This window comes from Ahaetulla prasina, chromosome 2 (assembly GCF_028640845.1).
Source record: "Ahaetulla prasina isolate Xishuangbanna chromosome 2, ASM2864084v1, whole genome shotgun sequence".
Lineage (NCBI taxonomy): Eukaryota > Metazoa > Chordata > Lepidosauria > Squamata > Colubridae > Ahaetulla > Ahaetulla prasina.
The window spans coordinates 80,999,379-81,016,526 of NC_080540.1; the positions used below are offsets into that span (position 1 = coordinate 80,999,379).

The 17,148-nt window shown below is 47.1% G+C and overlaps 2 protein-coding genes across 6 annotated transcripts in view; one reads left to right on the top strand and one right to left on the bottom strand.

The window, feature by feature from the left end:
* Window positions 1-729: 729 nt before the first annotated feature.
* Window positions 730-10,827, top strand: PRR7 (proline rich 7, synaptic). 2 transcript variants are annotated; one of them, XM_058169263.1, is made up of 3 exons: window positions 730-1,252; window positions 9,283-9,521; window positions 10,102-10,827. In XM_058169263.1, the coding sequence occupies exons 2-3, from the start codon at window positions 9,299-9,301 to the stop codon at window positions 10,488-10,490; spliced, it is 612 nt and encodes a 203-aa protein (XP_058025246.1). In that variant the 5' UTR covers window positions 730-1,252; window positions 9,283-9,298; the 3' UTR covers window positions 10,491-10,827. The 2 variants fall into 2 exon arrangements, with proteins under 2 accessions (XP_058025246.1, XP_058025245.1); XM_058169262.1 differs by having other exon boundaries at window positions 734-1,252; window positions 8,548-9,521.
* A 554-nt stretch (window positions 10,828-11,381) lies between these two features.
* The window catches only part of DBN1 (drebrin 1), a 47,691-nt gene continuing 41,924 nt past the window's right edge, over window positions 11,382-17,148 (bottom strand). For 2 of the 4 annotated variants that reach the window (XM_058169257.1, XM_058169258.1), the window contains 4 exons: window positions 15,049-15,183; window positions 14,155-14,897; window positions 13,451-13,553; window positions 11,382-12,355 (listed from right to left, as the gene is read on the bottom strand). In XM_058169257.1, the coding sequence (XP_058025240.1) occupies window positions 12,285-12,355; window positions 13,451-13,553; window positions 14,155-14,897; window positions 15,049-15,183 (1,052 nt within the window). In that variant the 3' untranslated portion in view covers window positions 11,382-12,284. The remainder of the gene's footprint in view (window positions 12,356-13,450; window positions 13,554-14,154; window positions 14,898-15,048; window positions 15,184-17,148) is intronic. The other 2 variants (XM_058169260.1, XM_058169259.1) reach the window with 1 other exon arrangement.

A 17,148-nucleotide genomic window follows, 5' to 3' on the forward strand; every position in this document is an offset into this window, starting at 1 on the left:
GTGATCACTAATCAGACCTGGACTTTATTGAACAGTTTGGGCAAGTGGGTGTGTAGGTGGCTTTTTCTGTTGTGTGGTTGTGTTTTAGCTCAGGTAAGAGATTGTCGGGTATGGACGGGATTGTCTTGCTTTCCTTAAAGGATCGCAATAGATACAACTACGGCAGGAACATTTTCCTCCATCTGAGGCTCTCAGAGTTCACGATCCGCCTGGCATGCTCATCCGGAGACCATGCCCGTTCAGGTGACAGGGCTTTCCCATAGCTCCAGCGCTCCCCCCACTCCCCACTCCCCCCACCCCTATCCAGCTTTCATCTATTTAGCGACACAAGACTCTAGGAATAGCTCTCATTCTGCATCTACGTGTAGGGTGGCGGAGCTGGGTGGGGGGAGGTGGTGGTGGGGAGAAGGCGGCTATGAATCAAGACCTCCATTCCAGGCACTATTCTTGGCTCGGGAAGCGGGGAGGGAAAGCAAGCACGGATTTCTCTGTGGGGGCTGAAATCGAGCCTCGTGGATTATCGTCGGAAGCCTCTTCCGCTATGGCGCTCCCCACCCTTTCCCCGCTGCCCTGGCGTGCTACCCGGTGTCAAGGGAGGCCGCATTCGTGACGTTGACTAAACGAGAGGCCCGCCCGGATCGAAAGGGGGGAGGGGGAGAAACGATCCTAAGGGGAGCCAAGCGAATTTCGGCCGGAAACTCCGATCAGGCGCCTCCAGGGATCGTCCCCCGGGATCGCGCCGTGGCGGCGAGGGCTGGTGTGTCTGTGGTGGGGTAGTGGTGGCTGCCAGGTAGATCGCTCGGTTCTGCCGCCTGGCCCGCCGCTCTGGACAAAAGGTGGTATTGGGTGTTGGTGGGGGCCGCGGGATCCCTCCCAGGAAAGCCCCGCGAGCCCCGCGAACTGGGCAGGAATTGACTGGAAACTGGCGGCGGCGGTGGCGGCGACGGCCGAGGGTGGAGCCAGTGGGCGGGGCTGGCAGGGAGCGAGCTAGGCAGGAGCCAGAGAAAGAAAGGAAGAGAGACGCGTGAGCGCTCGCAGCGCAGAGGACAAAGAGAGAGCCCGGCACCGCCCGCGTGGAGGCGGCGGCGGCGGGCCATGGGCAAGGCGGCAGCGGGCCAACGGACCTGACCTCTTGCTAGGTTGCGCGGCCGCCGCGCTGGACTGAAGGCTGGGGGTGGGGAGGGATGGCTCCGCCGCCGTCCAGATATGGGACTCCGGCGAGCGATCCCTGATTTCGGCGCTGGAAGAAACGGTGAGGAGGAGAGCGACTTTACTCCGTACGGGAAAGGTGGTGGGAGCGCGCGCGAGGGGTGTCCGTCCTCCTAGGGCTCTGCACCCCTGCTCCCTCCTCTGCACGCACCCCCCCCAGAAGCCCGAACCCTTCCCTGAGGCTGCCCTCCTGCTCTCCACGTGCCGGCGCCCCTTAACGCGTCAGCCAGCCGTTAAGAGCCTTTTTCCTGCCGCCGCCACTACCACCACCACCACCACCCCCGAGCCAGGCGACCCGGACCATCTTCTGGGAGTGGAGATTGATTCGTCGCCTCCTGGTGTTTGGGCACCTGGGAGCTTGGCACAGCCTGGGAACGTGGCATCCCTTTCCCGTGGCTGGCAATGGACTTGCCAGGTGGCGATTGGCAATATATGGGGGAGGAACTCAACGGTGCGGGGGGGGGGAGGCAGCAGAGAGAAGCTTCGCGCGTTCTCGTTTGCTTGTGGGAGCGCGCGCTTCGGCTTCTGCGTTTCGCGTGTGTGTGTGTGTGTGTTGTGTGTGCGGGGACGGGGACGGGGATCCGCGCAAATGTGGCTTCTTCGGGGCGCAAGAAGTCTAGGATCGGTGTGTCTCGGGTAGCTGAGAGGTGGGGGCGGGGGAAACGACTGTAAAGCGTGGGTGACACCGGCACAACAGTAGACTGAACCGCTATTCGAAGAGCTGGTCTCTATGCATCACGGATCCAGGAAGGCTGGTGGAAATGCAGGCGGGAGATGGAGGGACCCCTCTTTAGGTCCAGTAGCCTTCTCTGAATGGAGGCCAAGAGGTTATCTTCTCCAGCCTTGATTGTCCAAATGCTGGGTTTGGGAGAGCTCAAAGTTAGTAGCAAAAATGATGAGGGATGGGGGAGGAGAATTCCCATTGTATCCCTTTTTTACTAGGAGAGATTAACCACATTCAGGGGCTTAGTCTTTCTCATCCCTCTTGCTTCTTTCTCCAAGATACATTTCTGTATACAGTATCCATACCAAGCGCTGGATCTTTTAATTCCTCTTAATAGCATGTAATCTTTTTGGCTCAACCTGCCATTCCAGGTTTAGTTTTTGTTAATGAGCCATTTGCTCTGGGCTGGCTCCAGGTGGATGGAAAGCAGTGAAAGAGAAAAGCCTTTAACCTCAACAAGGGCTTCACTACTACATAATTGAGGGAGCAGATACAGGAATGAGGTTTGGCTCCTTTCCTTTGAGGCAGCAAGTGCTCCCAGAGAAACCTTTTAAGGGGCTGGTTCTAAGCTTCCCTGACTTCTCTGTGCAGCGTGACTTAGTTCTTAAATCAATCCTGTATATGATGCCTACATGATTGTCTCCTTCAAGCCACCCGGAACCAAGCCTTACTTGAAGGAGACTTTAATGTATATGTATGCCATAGTGGCAAGGTTGAAAAACAGCATCTTTCTGCTGAGTTTTTACCTTGAGCCTGAATCTTTGCCAAATCCAAGGCAAGAATTTCACCACCGTTGTAGGTCTAGAAGGGATAATTTAAATTATTCTCTCCTAGCCCCTGAGATAAGAGTGAGGGGTGATTAGTTCCCATTCTGTTCTGTCTAGACATCCACAAATCTATCCTTTGCTCCCCACTCCCAAATCCAGGAAAATGTCTCATTTCCTTGCCTGTACACAAGGACGGTTAGAATGACAGGCTTGGATGAACAAAGCTAATACGTGAGAATAAGCCACAAAAAGAATCTGGAGCAGGGATTGAGGATTCAGGATAGCTGCATTAAGGCAGCCCAGAAATGAGCTGTAAGGCACTTTATCTCCAAAACCAGCATTCAGTCTGACCCTATGTCAGAAGCTAAAGAGCCAAGCGGGCACACGATTTGGGCCTCACAAAGGGGAAGAAAGGAAGTTCCCTTATCAAGAGCCACCAGAAGTTCCAGCTGTAGGTCAGAGGCCTCTGTTCTGGCTGGATTGATGTGGGGTCTTATCTCTCACTAAGCCATCTGTGCTTTGAGGCATAGCTATTCAGGTAGGGCAGCCTTTTTGATGCATTGCTTTTAACTTCCCCACCAGCCACAGCCATTTTCTATTGCTTCCCATTGATACCAGCCTTGCAATAGGCCAGATTCATGCTGAGGAAGAATCTGTGCCAAAATGTAGCTAAAGCATTGACATTTATGGTCATGATTCGGTGCTGGAATCTGCAGCGCCCAGTACAGGCGTCCCCTTTATTTGGGAGTGGGTACAAGGAGTGGTACTGAATTCTTAGTTTTGCACAATTCCTGTTAGAACAGTCTCTTTTTCTCACACAACACAGAACATTCATAACAGACTGTTTTTTTTAAAAAAAACATATGCATGAAAAATTAAAGTGCGCATAATATATATTACCGTATCTAAAAGATCAGTTAAATTTAGCTTTTCTAGCCTTTTCCTTTGCCAACAATATTTCTGCTACTTTCCTGAACTGCCAAATTCAGTAGAACTGCTGGCATTGTTTTGGAAAGATTTCATGCTCATGACATCACACACAACTGCCTTATTATCAGACCATAATCCTGGATCCACTAAAAATTCACCAAATATTTTATCGTACAGTGACCAATGCTTTATGGCATCTCTAATTGCAATTTTTGTGTGGAAGATACTACAAAGGCCAATTAAATCAATGTCCTGAGTGCAAGATCTATTGGACACATGACCCTTCAGCATGTATTTCAAAATCTTCCATGAAGGAGATTTCAACAGTTCATGTGGCAGCCTGTTCCACTGACTGACAGTTCATACACAATTCTTCCTGATGTCTAGCCTGATATGGCTCCCAGTAGTTTTAACCCATTGGTTTTGTCCTCTGGAGCATTAGACAGTAATGCTCCAGAGGAGCATTTCAACTATATGACATTCTTCAGGTAGTTGTGTATTGTTGTCATATCTCCTCACACTTGTCTCCTTCTATAGGCTAAACATACCCCATTAATTTAACTGTTCCCCATTGGGCTTTGTTTTCAGACCTCTGGCCTCCTCTGGACTTGTTCCAATTTGTCTCTGTACTTTTGTACTCTGTACTTTTCAATTATAATGCCTATGATAAAATTATGAGGTCACACAATATTTTCTCCCCTATCTGTTCTAAGTCTATTTTAATTGGGATTGTCCCATCCCAATATACTAGAGGAGAATATTCAGAATAATCTTATACTTTAAGGTCTTTAGCTTTTTTATAAGGATCGAATATGGTCACACAAAGAAGTTTTTTCTGATATTAACAGCTTGTCTTTGTTTCAGTTCTTGACATTCTGTCCTTTGGATGTGATTGAAACTTTATACTTTCCCCCCAAACTGTGGTAACCAGAGCAATATGCCAAACCAAGATTTATATAAGATAAAAGCAAAGAGTGAGGCTTATTTCAACAATTCAGAGTTTTTGACAAAGAAAATCAAAATTTTCAATTTGCTGCATATCTGCTGTATAAAACAGGAATGTTTGTCCATATGTTCTCTACCTATTCAATTTTATTTGCTGTCTTGACTAGATAAATGTTATTGGGTAGTAACATTTGCTGAAGACAAGTAAAATCATAATTCACTCTGGTTCAGATGGAAGTTTAATACTTTGCACCAATGTATTATAAAAATGAAAATAACATGATGAAAGGAATCACTGGAGAATCACAAAGTTAGCAGAATATAGAATTCCAAATGATACAAGATACTGTTTAAGTCCAGGAAATGTTGACATTTAAGAATTCGCTGGGAAAGAAACTGTTCTGTGATCTGCTTAAAATGTAAAAACATTGTTGGTAGGGAATTCTAGAATATAGCTATCCCAATACATTTGGAGAGGTCCGAATTAGTGAAGCTTTTCTTAAATAATATCGCTCATCACAAACTGTACTTCAATTTTAAACATAACAATTTCTGCAATCTTGATTTATCAATTTAAAATTGTCAGCCATGGGGAAGATTAGCAAAAATGAAGTACCACAGACATATACAAGCCTGAAGCCAGTTCACATTTTCTATTTTATGGATTAGTTTGGGTTCTGAAGATTTGGGGATACAGTAGTTTAACCTCAGTGATAAAGATTGGGGTAAGGGAATAGTTTTCTTTTTATATGATTGATCTTTTCAATGTTTTCACTGTGTAACTGTGATTAAAGAGGCAGAAGAAGCTAGATTTTTATTTTATTTTATATATTTTTTGCAATATGCCTCCCAAGGACGCATTGGTAGACACAAATGCAACCTTGCATTCAGTTTTGCTTATGGATCTTCTATAATCTATAGTCATCCTTTTGACTTTTGTAGATATAAAAATTTGGATGAATTGGCATTCCGAATCTTTCTGGGTTTTTATAGCTTATCAACACGTAGAAAATCTACTTGGGTCTACTTTTAGAATTCGTTGAATTGTCTCAAAAAGGGAAGCTATAACCTAAAGATTGTGTGAGATCTTGGATTAACTTGCCCAATGTGGATCTTTGAGCACTTTTCAGATATTATCCTTCTATCTAATTCCAAGGCCTTGGAGTCAGAACTTCACTTGCATTTGTTTCTAACTCCACCCACAGATGGGCAGAGGTAGAGCTGATTTTAACATGAAAGACACAGGTAGAATTTTTGCAAAGGCTTTAATTGATTTTTGTAATTGAAGTTGATTAAAGGTATTATTAATTTTTGATTGGCTTAGGTTATTATATGAACAGCTCTCACATAAGGGCATTTTCAAAATCTATGCACTTAATTGTGCTATTGGTTTGTATTATTAAGCCATGTAATACAGTGTTCAGATGGGATAATCACCTAATTCTGTAGGAAATATAGTGCCCATACATGTTGAAAGGCATTCTGTAACTTGTAGTATTAATATATCTAGAGGGTGCCAGTTAGGAAAACAATGAAGAAGCATGTGCCTGAGGGATTGTAGAACTAAAATCATAGAGTTGAAATCCTTTGCTCAGTGCAAGAGTCCAAATTAAAGGAACCCCACACATTACTGCTTAACCTCTTTTTGAAAGATCCCTTGATAACTAGTTTCACTATTGAACTGTTCTTGGGAGTTTTCCCTAATATTCAATGGGAATATGTCTTCTTGTATCTTAATCCTTTATGCCAAGTACTGCACTCTGGAGCAATAATAAATAGGTTCTGAACCTCTGTGTGATGTTCTTTCAGATATTTGAAGATTGCTACCATAACCCACCTCCTGCCTTCTCCTCTCGGCTCCTTCAGTCTCATCATAGGCCATCATTTCTGCTCCCCTTTTCATCTTTACTGCCTTTTGCTAAACCTGTTCTACTTTGTCTGAATCCTTCTTAAAACGGGATACCCCAAACATGAGATATTTATTACTTGAGATGGGATTTGATAAATGCAGGATAAAATGGAATTATTACGTCTTAAAATATGGAAACTATACATCTGTTTTTGCAGCCTAAAACTTCATTTGCCTCTTTTTGTTGTACCTCCTTAAGAATACTGACCCTTACTCAGTCAATTATTACTCTAAAGTATTTTTCACAGGGACTGTTGCCATATTAGGAATTGTCCATTCTACACCCATGTGTTTGATTCCTACTTCCTAAGTGGTAACTTTTCATTTTCTTCATTAAATTCTATTCTTTGACTTTCTCTAACCTACAGTATAAAGATTCTAGGATTTTTATTTTCCCTTCTAATTTAATTCTCTGCAAATTTAATAAGCATTTCCTTTACATCATCCAAGTAGTGAAGAAAAACGTTGAAGAGGTTAACCGAGTGGTGAAATCCAATTTTTTTTACTACCGGTTCTGTGGGCATGGCTTGGTGGGTGTGGTGTGGCTTGGTGGGTGTGGTGGGGAAGGATACTGCAAAATCCCCATTCCCTCCCCACTCCTGGGGGAAGGATATTGCAAAAACTCCATTCCCACCCCACTCTGGGGCCAGCCTGAGGTGGTATTTGCTGATTCTCCGAAGTGCTCAAAATTTCTGCTACCAATTCTCCAGAACCTGTCAGAACCTGCTGGATTTCACCCCTGGGTTAACTCTTGTGGCACTCCACTTAATACTTTCCTCCTGTTGATGTAAACCCATTAATGAGCATCCTTTGAGTATTATTTACAGGACACCTATGTGTTCACTTAATTCTCAAACCATTCATCCCACCCCAGACCAAGTCCTAGGGTAGCACTCTTTTCATGAGATCATGAAAAGCCAGTAGTTGTCTTCTGAAGAAGTGCTAGAGAAATCTTCAATTCGTACTTCACATGTGCTCCTGAAAATATGGGCTAAGAATGTCTTTTTCCAAAATATTCTTTAAAATATGTATATTTGGCTGGAAATATAACAGCTTAGTTCTGAGCAACTCAGGACAAGAAGGAAAAGAACATGAGCTGAATGGCAATTGTGGGGGTTCTTCCTGATGAAAGTGTCCAAATCCTCTTTAACGCCTTTGTTACCAAGCCACAAATAGCACTAATATTCCCACTTGGGTGTAGGAATAGTACACTGAATAAATCTTGGCAATTTAGGCTTACATACCATGTGGCAGCCAGGCTTTGAGGGTGAAACTGTGAAGTGTGTGGGTAGAAGGTTGTTGGTGAGCCGAGGAGCTGCCTGCCAATGCCATCAGGAGTGGTGAGGCAGCATTTTGGTGCTCAAGCTTTGCCCATAGAAGTGTAGATCATTTCATAATTTTCTGAAACCTCTTTTCTCAACCTGGGTCCTTGCATGCCAGAGAGTTTAGCTCACATTCTCCCTGATACTCATCACCTTGTTGGAATTAATTATAGTAGTGGGAGGACCAGAAGCTATCCAAGACTTTTATGTGAAAACAGATGACTATGGGTATACAGCGGCAGCGTAGAATTTGGGTTGCAGATTTGAGCAAAGCTGACTTAACTTCCTGGGGGTGCTTTAGGTGAGGAAGACAGTGACTGAACTAAGTGCCTCTATCTAATTGAGCAAGAAGCTTTCCGTTCATCCCTCTATCTGCTTGAAAATGCAGAAACCATGCTAAGACATGGTTTTAACTTATTGTTTGAATAAGCTGCAGTGGTTGGGTTCACACAGTGCTCTACAGTATGTTGTAAACGATATGCAGCAGATAAATCCACACACTACAATAATCCAGAATCAAGCAAGCCACATTACAGTAGCTGCATAATGTGGTCCCTGCTGTTAATATAGTCTTGTTTTGGGAAAGAGGGTGCCTGCACCCCGGGCATAGTTGTGCTTCCTTATGTGAATTTACACTGAATTTCTCACTAGGAAAGTGGTAGCAAATCTAATAAGAGCCTCTGCGAATGTAAAACATGCATATCTCTCTTACACTGACCAACATTATCTGTTTGTTTGCAGAGAAAGCGTTCCCATCAGCACCGCCATCGGTTCCCCAAAGCCCTAACCTAGCAATGGGAAGAAGTTGGGCTGGGTGCTGGTGTTACTGGTCGTGCCAACCCAAGTATCCAAGAACTTGGGCAGTTGAAGAAAAGAGCAAAGATCGTGTCTATGAACTTTCCCAGCATTCTCCTTTCCTCCATCGGGCTCCTTTAGGGTCAAAAACTCCTTCTTCTTCTTCCTCTTCTTCGTGAAAGGCTCAAGAGTTGGTCTTCGCATCTGGCGAACCATTTTCATGGCCACATCTGCCAAGGGCTTACAGAAGACTGTGTGACTGAAAGAGTAGCAGCACTCAAACATCGCTCCCACCAGCACTGTCCCAGACTGAAGTAGCACCAACAGGAGCACCTGGATATCCGATCAGTGCCATAGTGTAGGCTAGGGAGACTGAGAGACACTTATGTCCCCATCGGCATGAATAGGTTGCAAGGAAGGCAGAGACAATTTCCCCTGCAGAAGTAAGGCTTTCCTTGCCTCTTTGCAGAAGAGATCTGAGAAAGGAGGATCTTTCTTTCCCTCCAGGCTGGATCTAAGAAGGACTTTAAATTCAGAGCCTGTCAAGAGAAGTCTCTGAGGCCCTACCCTAATTCCCGGAGTAAAGATGGTGATGTCCCACGGCACCTACACCTTCCTCACCTGCTTCGCCGGCTTTTGGCTTATCTGGGGGCTGATTGTGTTGCTATGTTGCTTCTGCAGCTATCTGCGACGACGCATGAAACGGCGACAGGAGGAGCGGCTGCGGGAACAGCACCTGCGCACATTGGAAATGGAGCCCTTGCATTATGAGGGCTATGGGGGCCCTGCCTATGGGGGCCCTGCCTATGGGGGAGGTTACATCAGAAGCCCACCAGGCATTCCCGTGCCCCACCGACTCCGCATTGAGCCCCACCACCCTCACCACCTCCCACCCCCAAGGCCTTGGAGCTGTAGGCATGGTAAGAGCCAGAAGATGCCCTTGTGATGACTTGTACTTGCTTCTTAAGGGGTGAAAAAGAGGGTAGCCATGCCAGTTTCAGAGGGAGGCCAGGAAGAGCTGACACTGACTTGAAGGCATGTAATCCATCAGTCAGTGCAATATGGGTTTTGTGCTGCTGGCTTAAAACCCGTAAGTTAGCCATGCTTGTCTTTTGTAGTTGAGAGATGTCAGACTTCAAAAAGTTAGTCTTCCATAGTCCACCTAATTTCGGTTCCTTTCTTATGGAATGGGAGGGACTCTCGGATAGTTCAAAGGGTTAAATCAGTCTCATGATGCCCCATGTGCGAAGATGCTTCTTGAAGAGGAAAGGTGGATAGGAAGTTCCTAATCCCTCCAGCGCCTCAGATGTAAGAGGATCTTGCTATAAGAAAGTTGAAGGAAGGAGGGGGAAATCTTCCTCCTGCCATTGTTCCTACTTCATCCAGTATTGCTATATAGAGAGCTTATGACTTGGAATCTCAGTCAGTGGGCATGGTGGTAATGTTGTTACCAATGCAACTGTTGCTTCCACTCAATGGCTGTGATCATTTTGCTTGCAGAGCCAGACCCATCTAAGCCTCCATGCTACGAGGAAGCAGTGCTGATGGCTGAGCCACCACCACCATACAGCGAAGTCCTGACAGACACACGTGGCTTATACCGCAAGATCAACGCCCCCTTCCTGAGCCACGAGCAGCCAGAGAAGCAGGAGCAGCCGCCCAGCTATAAGCCCCTTTTCCTGGATCGAGGCTATGGCTCAGCCCTCCACCTGCCAAGCTCAGCCGGGCAGGGCCCCACCTGCACCAACCTCTACTTGGAGTCGGAGCACTCACAGCGTATCTTCCCAAGCTGGACAGACTCTGAACTCAGCACCAGAGACAGCTACGAGCCTGGGCCCTGGCATCTGCCCGTCTCAATGCCTTTATTTGGCAGGACTACGGCAGTGTAGCGTGCCATAGTGCGACCTACGTGGGACTCTGGTTGCTGCATGGATCTGAGCAGCCTGTTCCCTTGGTCTGTGGGAGCCACCAGGTCCCGTAGTCCAAGCCTTCCAGACATGTCTGGGCCACAGTCTTCACAGCGCAAAGATCCCCGTTGCAACTGACCTCTTTGGCCAGGGCGAGATTGGGGCTGGTCTCCCCATCTCACCCACTTCCCTTTCTCTGGGCCCACTACTGGCTCTGTTGGTGCTGACTGTAAGGGGGAGCCTCTGGCTTGGCCTAAACTTTGTTAAAACAATCTTTTGTTTGTTACATTTTGACAACAATAAAGTTTGTGGAACCTGATTTATTACAAACCTGGTACTGGCTGCTTGAGTCTGTGCACAAGAAAGGCGGATGTGGTTTCCCTTTAAAGCAATCCACATGTACAATGGTACAAAGTGAAGCAATCCCTGGCCTCCCACCCAAAAGACCCAGCAGCTTTCCCTCTCTCCGTTCAGTGGTGCAGCCTGTTCGGGGACAGCATTCCTTTATCACCAGCTCCACCTAGCGGTGCGTTCTTTGCTTTCATGCAAGGCAACCGGTCACTGGACAGATGTTTACCATCATTCCTCCGTGCTCCCTTACCACATAAATGCTTGCTTGCCGCATGAATTTTAAAAATTGCACAATCCTCCCTCCCCCGACACTCTTTATATAAAGTACATTTCTAACCATTTATGGTAGCGGAGAAAAGGACGCCACCAGAAACAAAAACAGACAATAGAGTTGCCCTCAATGGTTTTCTGTAGAACTCAAGCCAGGCTCCTTGGGCTGTTCTTCAGCCACTGCACCCCCACCTCCACACTCCCCCCCCCTTTTCAATAAAGCCATCCTGGATTTCAAAGCCAGCTGCCCTGCTTGGAATCAATTTATTTATTAACATACATAAGCACATTGCTGTTACAGAATTTGTGCTTTCAAAAAAAACAATTACTGTACGGGAGGGAAAGAAAACGAAGCATGGAATGGACGAGGAAAGAAGAAAGAGAAAGGAGAAGGGTGCCCATCCAGAGTGTCCCCTTGTCCCAGGCTCTCAGGGCAAACAAAGACCTGAGGAGAAGGGTCTGGAACAGGCTCGCTCTCAGACAGAGGGCCACCGGAGCTGAGCTGAGCTGTGGAGGGGAAAGAACGTCTCTTGCTGCTAACATTTGCTGGAACCCAGAATGGACAGGGCTTCTGCTTCCCTGGGAACAAGGCCTCTGGGGACCAAGTGGAGAAGGGAAGAGATGGAAGCCAGTGCCTTGCCCACGCAGGGCCATTTTATTGCCATATTTTATTTTAAATTCGTGCAAAATACTCAAAACTCTGGCAGAGTCTTGAGTGGAGGAAAGGCCCTCCCATCCTCCCCAAGAGCAGCACACCTCACCCCCAACCCAAGAGATCAACCCAAATGGCATAAATGGCATTGGGACAGGAGGGGTCTGAAAAACCCCCATGGGCAAAGGCAACAGGAAAGGGGTCTGCAGGGAAGCTACCAACAAAGAGGGGACCAGGCCGATTTACACATTTCCTATTTGACACCATTAGAAAAAGAGAGAGAAAGAGAGAGAGAGAGAAAGAGAGAGAGAGAGAAAGCGCACTGGAAAAAGTTATCTCCCCTCCCAGATTTTTCTATCTGGCCGGGGTACAATCTGAGGCCATGGACCGCAGGGCTACAATATGGAGCAAGGGGGCACCAGGCCCTCACTGCGGCTGCTCCAGGCTTGCAGACACTGGACTTGCTAGGTGCAGGGTTGAGGAGTTTGGCCTGAGAGTCAGCCTTAAACGCTGCCCCCAAAGTTCTCCTCATCTTCTGGCACTGGGTCAGCATCCCAACAGGTGATGTCAATCTCTGAGGGAAAACAAAGAAGAAGAAGAAGAAGAAACAAAAAAAGATTAGCTGCAAGCAGGGCTGGCTGTTTGTCTTCTCCAAGGAAATCACTAATGCTTCTATTTCAGGAATCCCGAGGGGAGCCCATTTTATGCCTCGACAGAAGGTTAAAGTGTGTTCAGGCATTAAGAATGTCTGACTGAGCAGGCTACAATGGAGATGCATCCACCAGATCCACCTCTTCATTCCCTCTGTTGCCGGGGAAGCCTGAAGGACAGAGGTGGTCACGCTTGAATGAAGTAACCATGATCCACACGATAGGGCGGCATTCCCCGAGTCCCCAGTCATATGAAACCCTGTTTTCATGTCTGGCTTAACTGGTCTGATGTTCCCTGTCTATTAGAACAATATGACCATGCAAAGCCCACGTGCATCTGTTTATATTGCCCTCACAATTAGCCCCTCTTAGAATTGCAGAGCTGTGAAGGACCACAGAGGTTGTATAGTTCAAACTAGATAAACTAAAACATATTTGGGAACTGACCTCCACCTCAACTAAGAGAGAACTCATCACATCAGGCTGCAGCCTATTCCCCTGGCTGACAGCTTCTACAGTCAGGAATTATTCCTTATCTCTAGCCTCAACCTTGTAATTTTACCCTAAGCTGGCTGAGGAATTCTGGGATTTGCAATCCACGCACCTTAACATTGCCAAGTTTAAAAAACACCAATCTAGATTCTATGTTATTCCAGTCAAAACAACTCAGGATTGCTGTTTATCCAGCAGAGTTGGAAGGGACCTTGAAGGTCTTCTAGTCCAACCCCCTGCTCAGGCAAAAAAACCCTATACCATTTCAGACAAATGGTTGTCCAATCTCTTCTTAAAAACTTCCAGTGTTTCACGTTGGTGGCTGATGCTTAATTTGTGGTTGACAAGGACACCCAGATTTGTTTCATAGGCACCCCTGCCAAGCAAAGTCTGCCAGAGTTTATATTTGTACCTTACATTTTTTCCTATCAAATGCAGAAGTTTATATTTCTCCGATTTAAATTAATTTCTTGTTTTTTGTTATGGAATGGATTTCTCTAAGACCACCTATAAATCTCAAAGCCTACCTGGGGGCTTATTGTAGAACACTGGAGGAGGAGCTTTAGCAGAGAGTTCTTCTGATTGGTTAAAATCTTCATCTTGTGATTGGCTAAAATAGCCCTCGCTGGTCTGGAAGAGAAAATCAAATTGTTGCATTTGCTTTCCTTTGAAAGATGTTCACAGTGTCTATTCCCAATTTATGAATACAGAATAACCATCATCTGTGCTTGCCTACTCCACCTCATTACAATTTTCACAACTTTCATTGTACAAAAATGTAAAAGAAATCACCAAAGGTTAATTAATCCACCCAAATGGAACAAACACTATTTAAGACTGCATAGGCATTCATCCATCTTTTCATTCATTTACAGGAAAGGAAACTCTAGATATCACTTCTCCAGTAGCAAGGGTAGCAAATGCTTCAAGTTCAGAGAAAATGCTAAATTTAAACCCAAACTAACAAAATCCACTAATTTTCTTTGTATATCTTTCTATGCTTCAATCGTACCCTGGCATAATATGACGGCCTGGTTTGCACAATAAGTTAAGACAACAGCTGGGTTGTCACTGTGCTCTCAATCACAAGCCATTCAAACGGGTTTCAGCTAAGTCTGGTGAGAATTCCTGTCTGTGAAAATGTGCCACGAGAAGCCGTGCTATAGTAGCATCTCATGTGAGCTTTGTTCTGCTTCCAAAGGCACAGGGATCCCAAAATTGTCAGCCTTACCTGCGTGCTTTCCTTTTGGGCAGTCTCCCCATTGGTGAGCAGTTGGGGCTCCTGGTGCACCCCAGAGGCTTCCTGCAGGGCATGCTGGTAGCTGAGTGTCATCTGATGCAGCCCTTCGACAGCAATGATGCTGGCTGGCTCTTCGTCCTGATCTGCATCACAGAAAGTTGCTGGGGGCTCAGGCAGGTCGTTGAAGTTCAAGAGGTTATCTTCAGGAAGGCCTGCAGAAGATGGGGGCTCTGGTGCCCCTGGAGGGACATCCACCTCAACCAGCATGGGGGCAGGCATGGGAGGCCCATCACGAAGATCCCACGGGGCTGGAGTGGGAGGTCCGCCCTGCTGGAGCTCCCAGGCATCAGGAGGGTTGGGTTCCGCAACGGTGCTGTCATTCTGCCACAGGTCAAGAATGTTCTCAGAGGGGGGCGCAGGCGGTTGGGAAAAACCAAAGGCCTCCCCCAGATCTAAAGCATCCTCGCTCTGCACAGAGACTGGGGCTGCTGGGAACTGAGGCTCTTCTTTGGGAGGCGGGGCTATTGGGAAGAGAGGCTCTTCTTTGGACTCTGGGAGCACCACGTCTTCAACAGGGTCAGTCCCACTTTGCTGTGGTTCTGTCCAGTCAGGGCCTTGCCAGGCTGTAGCCCCAGGAGGCTCTTCTGCTTTCTCCACTGGTTGTTCTTCACTGGGGGGAGCCCAGTTCGTAGCAGATGCCATGCCTGTCTCTTCACTGCTCGGGCTGGAGGAGTCTGCAAGAGGAAGGAAGCAAGAGGTGGTGTTTGGAGGGTGGCAGAGGGCTGGGCCTCTGTGAACTGGGCAGAATGCAAAGATAACCAACGTCCTGCTAATTCGTCTGGGAACAGAGACAACACTGACTGTGGAGACAGGAGCAGCGCCTACCTTTTAAAGCATCCTGTTGCGTCACCTCATCCAGGGCACGCTCAATCTGCTCAGCCACTGGCGTGGAAGCCGTACTGGAGTCACAGGGGCTACTAGCAGAGGCAGAGGCCTTTCTGTGTGTTTCCGTCTGGCTGCCTGTGAATGAGCCACATAGGCACTCAAGAGGGAGCGGACAAGGCAAAAGCCACAAGTCCCTGAGGCACAGGGCCCCCCAAGTGCATACAGAAAAGATGTGGCACCTTCACTTGAAACCAAAAGAGTAATATAATCTAACAGCACCTCCAAAAATACATGATTTCATAGCCAAGAATAGAAACCCAGGGTCCTCCCAGTATCTCTCTTTCTCTTCCTCCGTGAACAGTTGCAGCGCAAGGCCATCCTCCCTTTCTTTTTCACTGACAAACATGCCAGAAAGTGGAGCAGTGAACCCCCTGCATTTCCTGCTTTTGATGGGGCCAGAGGTAGCCCCGGAATCATAGAACAATAGAGAAGGGCCTGGCTCAAGAAAATGCAAGGCTGCAGCTGCAGGTTTTCCTGCTGCCAAATGACATTTTGAAATAATGGGCTGTATCCACCCCTCTTTTAGCTATCTTCGGAAGCACAGCCCACAGCAAGCCATAGGATCAGACAGTTGTGCCAGATTCTCAGGGTCCCCAAACCACACATGGGCAGCCGATTAAGCCAAGAGTGCCACCCTTGGCTTTTCCCCACCAACACAATCTATACAGGGATCCTCCTCCCCTCCACCCCCAAACAGGCATGCTGCGTGTAAATGCTGTCGGGCTTCACATGCGGGGGGGCTTTAGCTTCCAGCAAATGAAATTTACATCAAAGGCTTAAACTATGGGTTGCCCCAGGTGGCGTTAATACTTTGGCCTGGGAACCAACTGTTGGCTGTAGGAGTGTTCCTGGAGCAACCCATGTGCCAAGATTGCATTAATGGGGAGGGAGGGCAAATGAATGGAGAAACTCTCTGAGGATTGTTACTGTGGAAACCTCATTCAAGACCTCACTCTTCCCAGCGCCGTTGCTTTCATTGGAAGCGAGGAGGCGCTGCTTTTCTGTGACAGTGTGATGCTGGGGAACTGGTTTTGAACAGAATAGCACCTCCCCCCCCTCCTTGCTAACATTTTAGAAGCTTTTAAATGCCAAGTTGTTCTGGATAATCTTCCCTTGATTCTGTCAAGACATCTCAATTTTTATTCTTTATAGATTTGGGTTTGGGTGAGATTGTCTTATTGTTTTTAATCGCATCCGTTTTTATGTTCTGTTTTCTACTTTATGCAAGCCACTGAAAGTCCCTGAAATTGTAACAGAACAGAAATGGCAACTAAATTCATAAATTGGGGGCTATAGTTTGATGATGAATCATGCAGCCAGCCCACAAGCAGGATGCCAAAAGAAGAGCCAATCCCTGAGCTTTCGTGAACCCGTCTGTGATGGATAGTTCCTGCCTAGTTACTGGCTCCTGTTCCTGCTTTCAGAGGTGAGATGAGATGGGACATGGCAAAAGAAAAAAAAAAATCCTCTGGGGGTGTATCAAAGCCCCTTTAGGAGCCACCTCTGCAAACCAACTTCCCAAAGCCCAGCCAGGACCTGGCTACCTACATGGGAAGAAGGAAGAGAGGTTTGGTGTGCGGTGGCAAGTGATATAGGGGAAGGGAGTCCGTGGAGGGGAGGAAGAGGAAGAGGAAGAAGAAGGCGGCCCACTGTCAGGTGTCTTTATGAAAGGACAGTGCAGACGACCTGCTGAGAGAAAGACAGACAGACGGACGAAGACAAAGAAAGCAGAAGAGAACAGTCAGTCTTCCCTCCAGCAGCCCACTCCGTTACCCACCCCCCTTCTCCTGCCACTGGACAGTCCATACCCAAGTCCAGGGCCAGATAGCAGGGAAAGAAGGCAAGTCCCTGAGAAGCCAAAAAGAATGAGAGGACACTGCCAGGGGCAGTGCAGGAGGAAATGGGAAGCAAAGTCGGGGACTATGGAACGGGAGGGCCAAGACAGATCAGCGAGAAGGGCTCGAGCAGCTATGCAGGAAGGTTGAGGGAAGAAAAGAGAGAGCCAAGAGGCAGGAGATGTCAGTAGTGATGGGAAATGAA

What these genes read in the sequence shown, in the direction of transcription:
- PRR7 (XM_058169262.1), top strand. Translation starts at nt 9,188, where the DNA reads ATGGTGATGTCCCACGGCACCTACACCTTCCTCACCTGCTTCGCCGGC. An exon ending in GCCTTGGAGCTGTAGGCATG is followed by an intron (nt 9,522 to 10,101) that starts GTAAGAGCCAGA and finishes TTTTGCTTGCAG; the next exon opens with AGCCAGACCCATCTAAGCCT.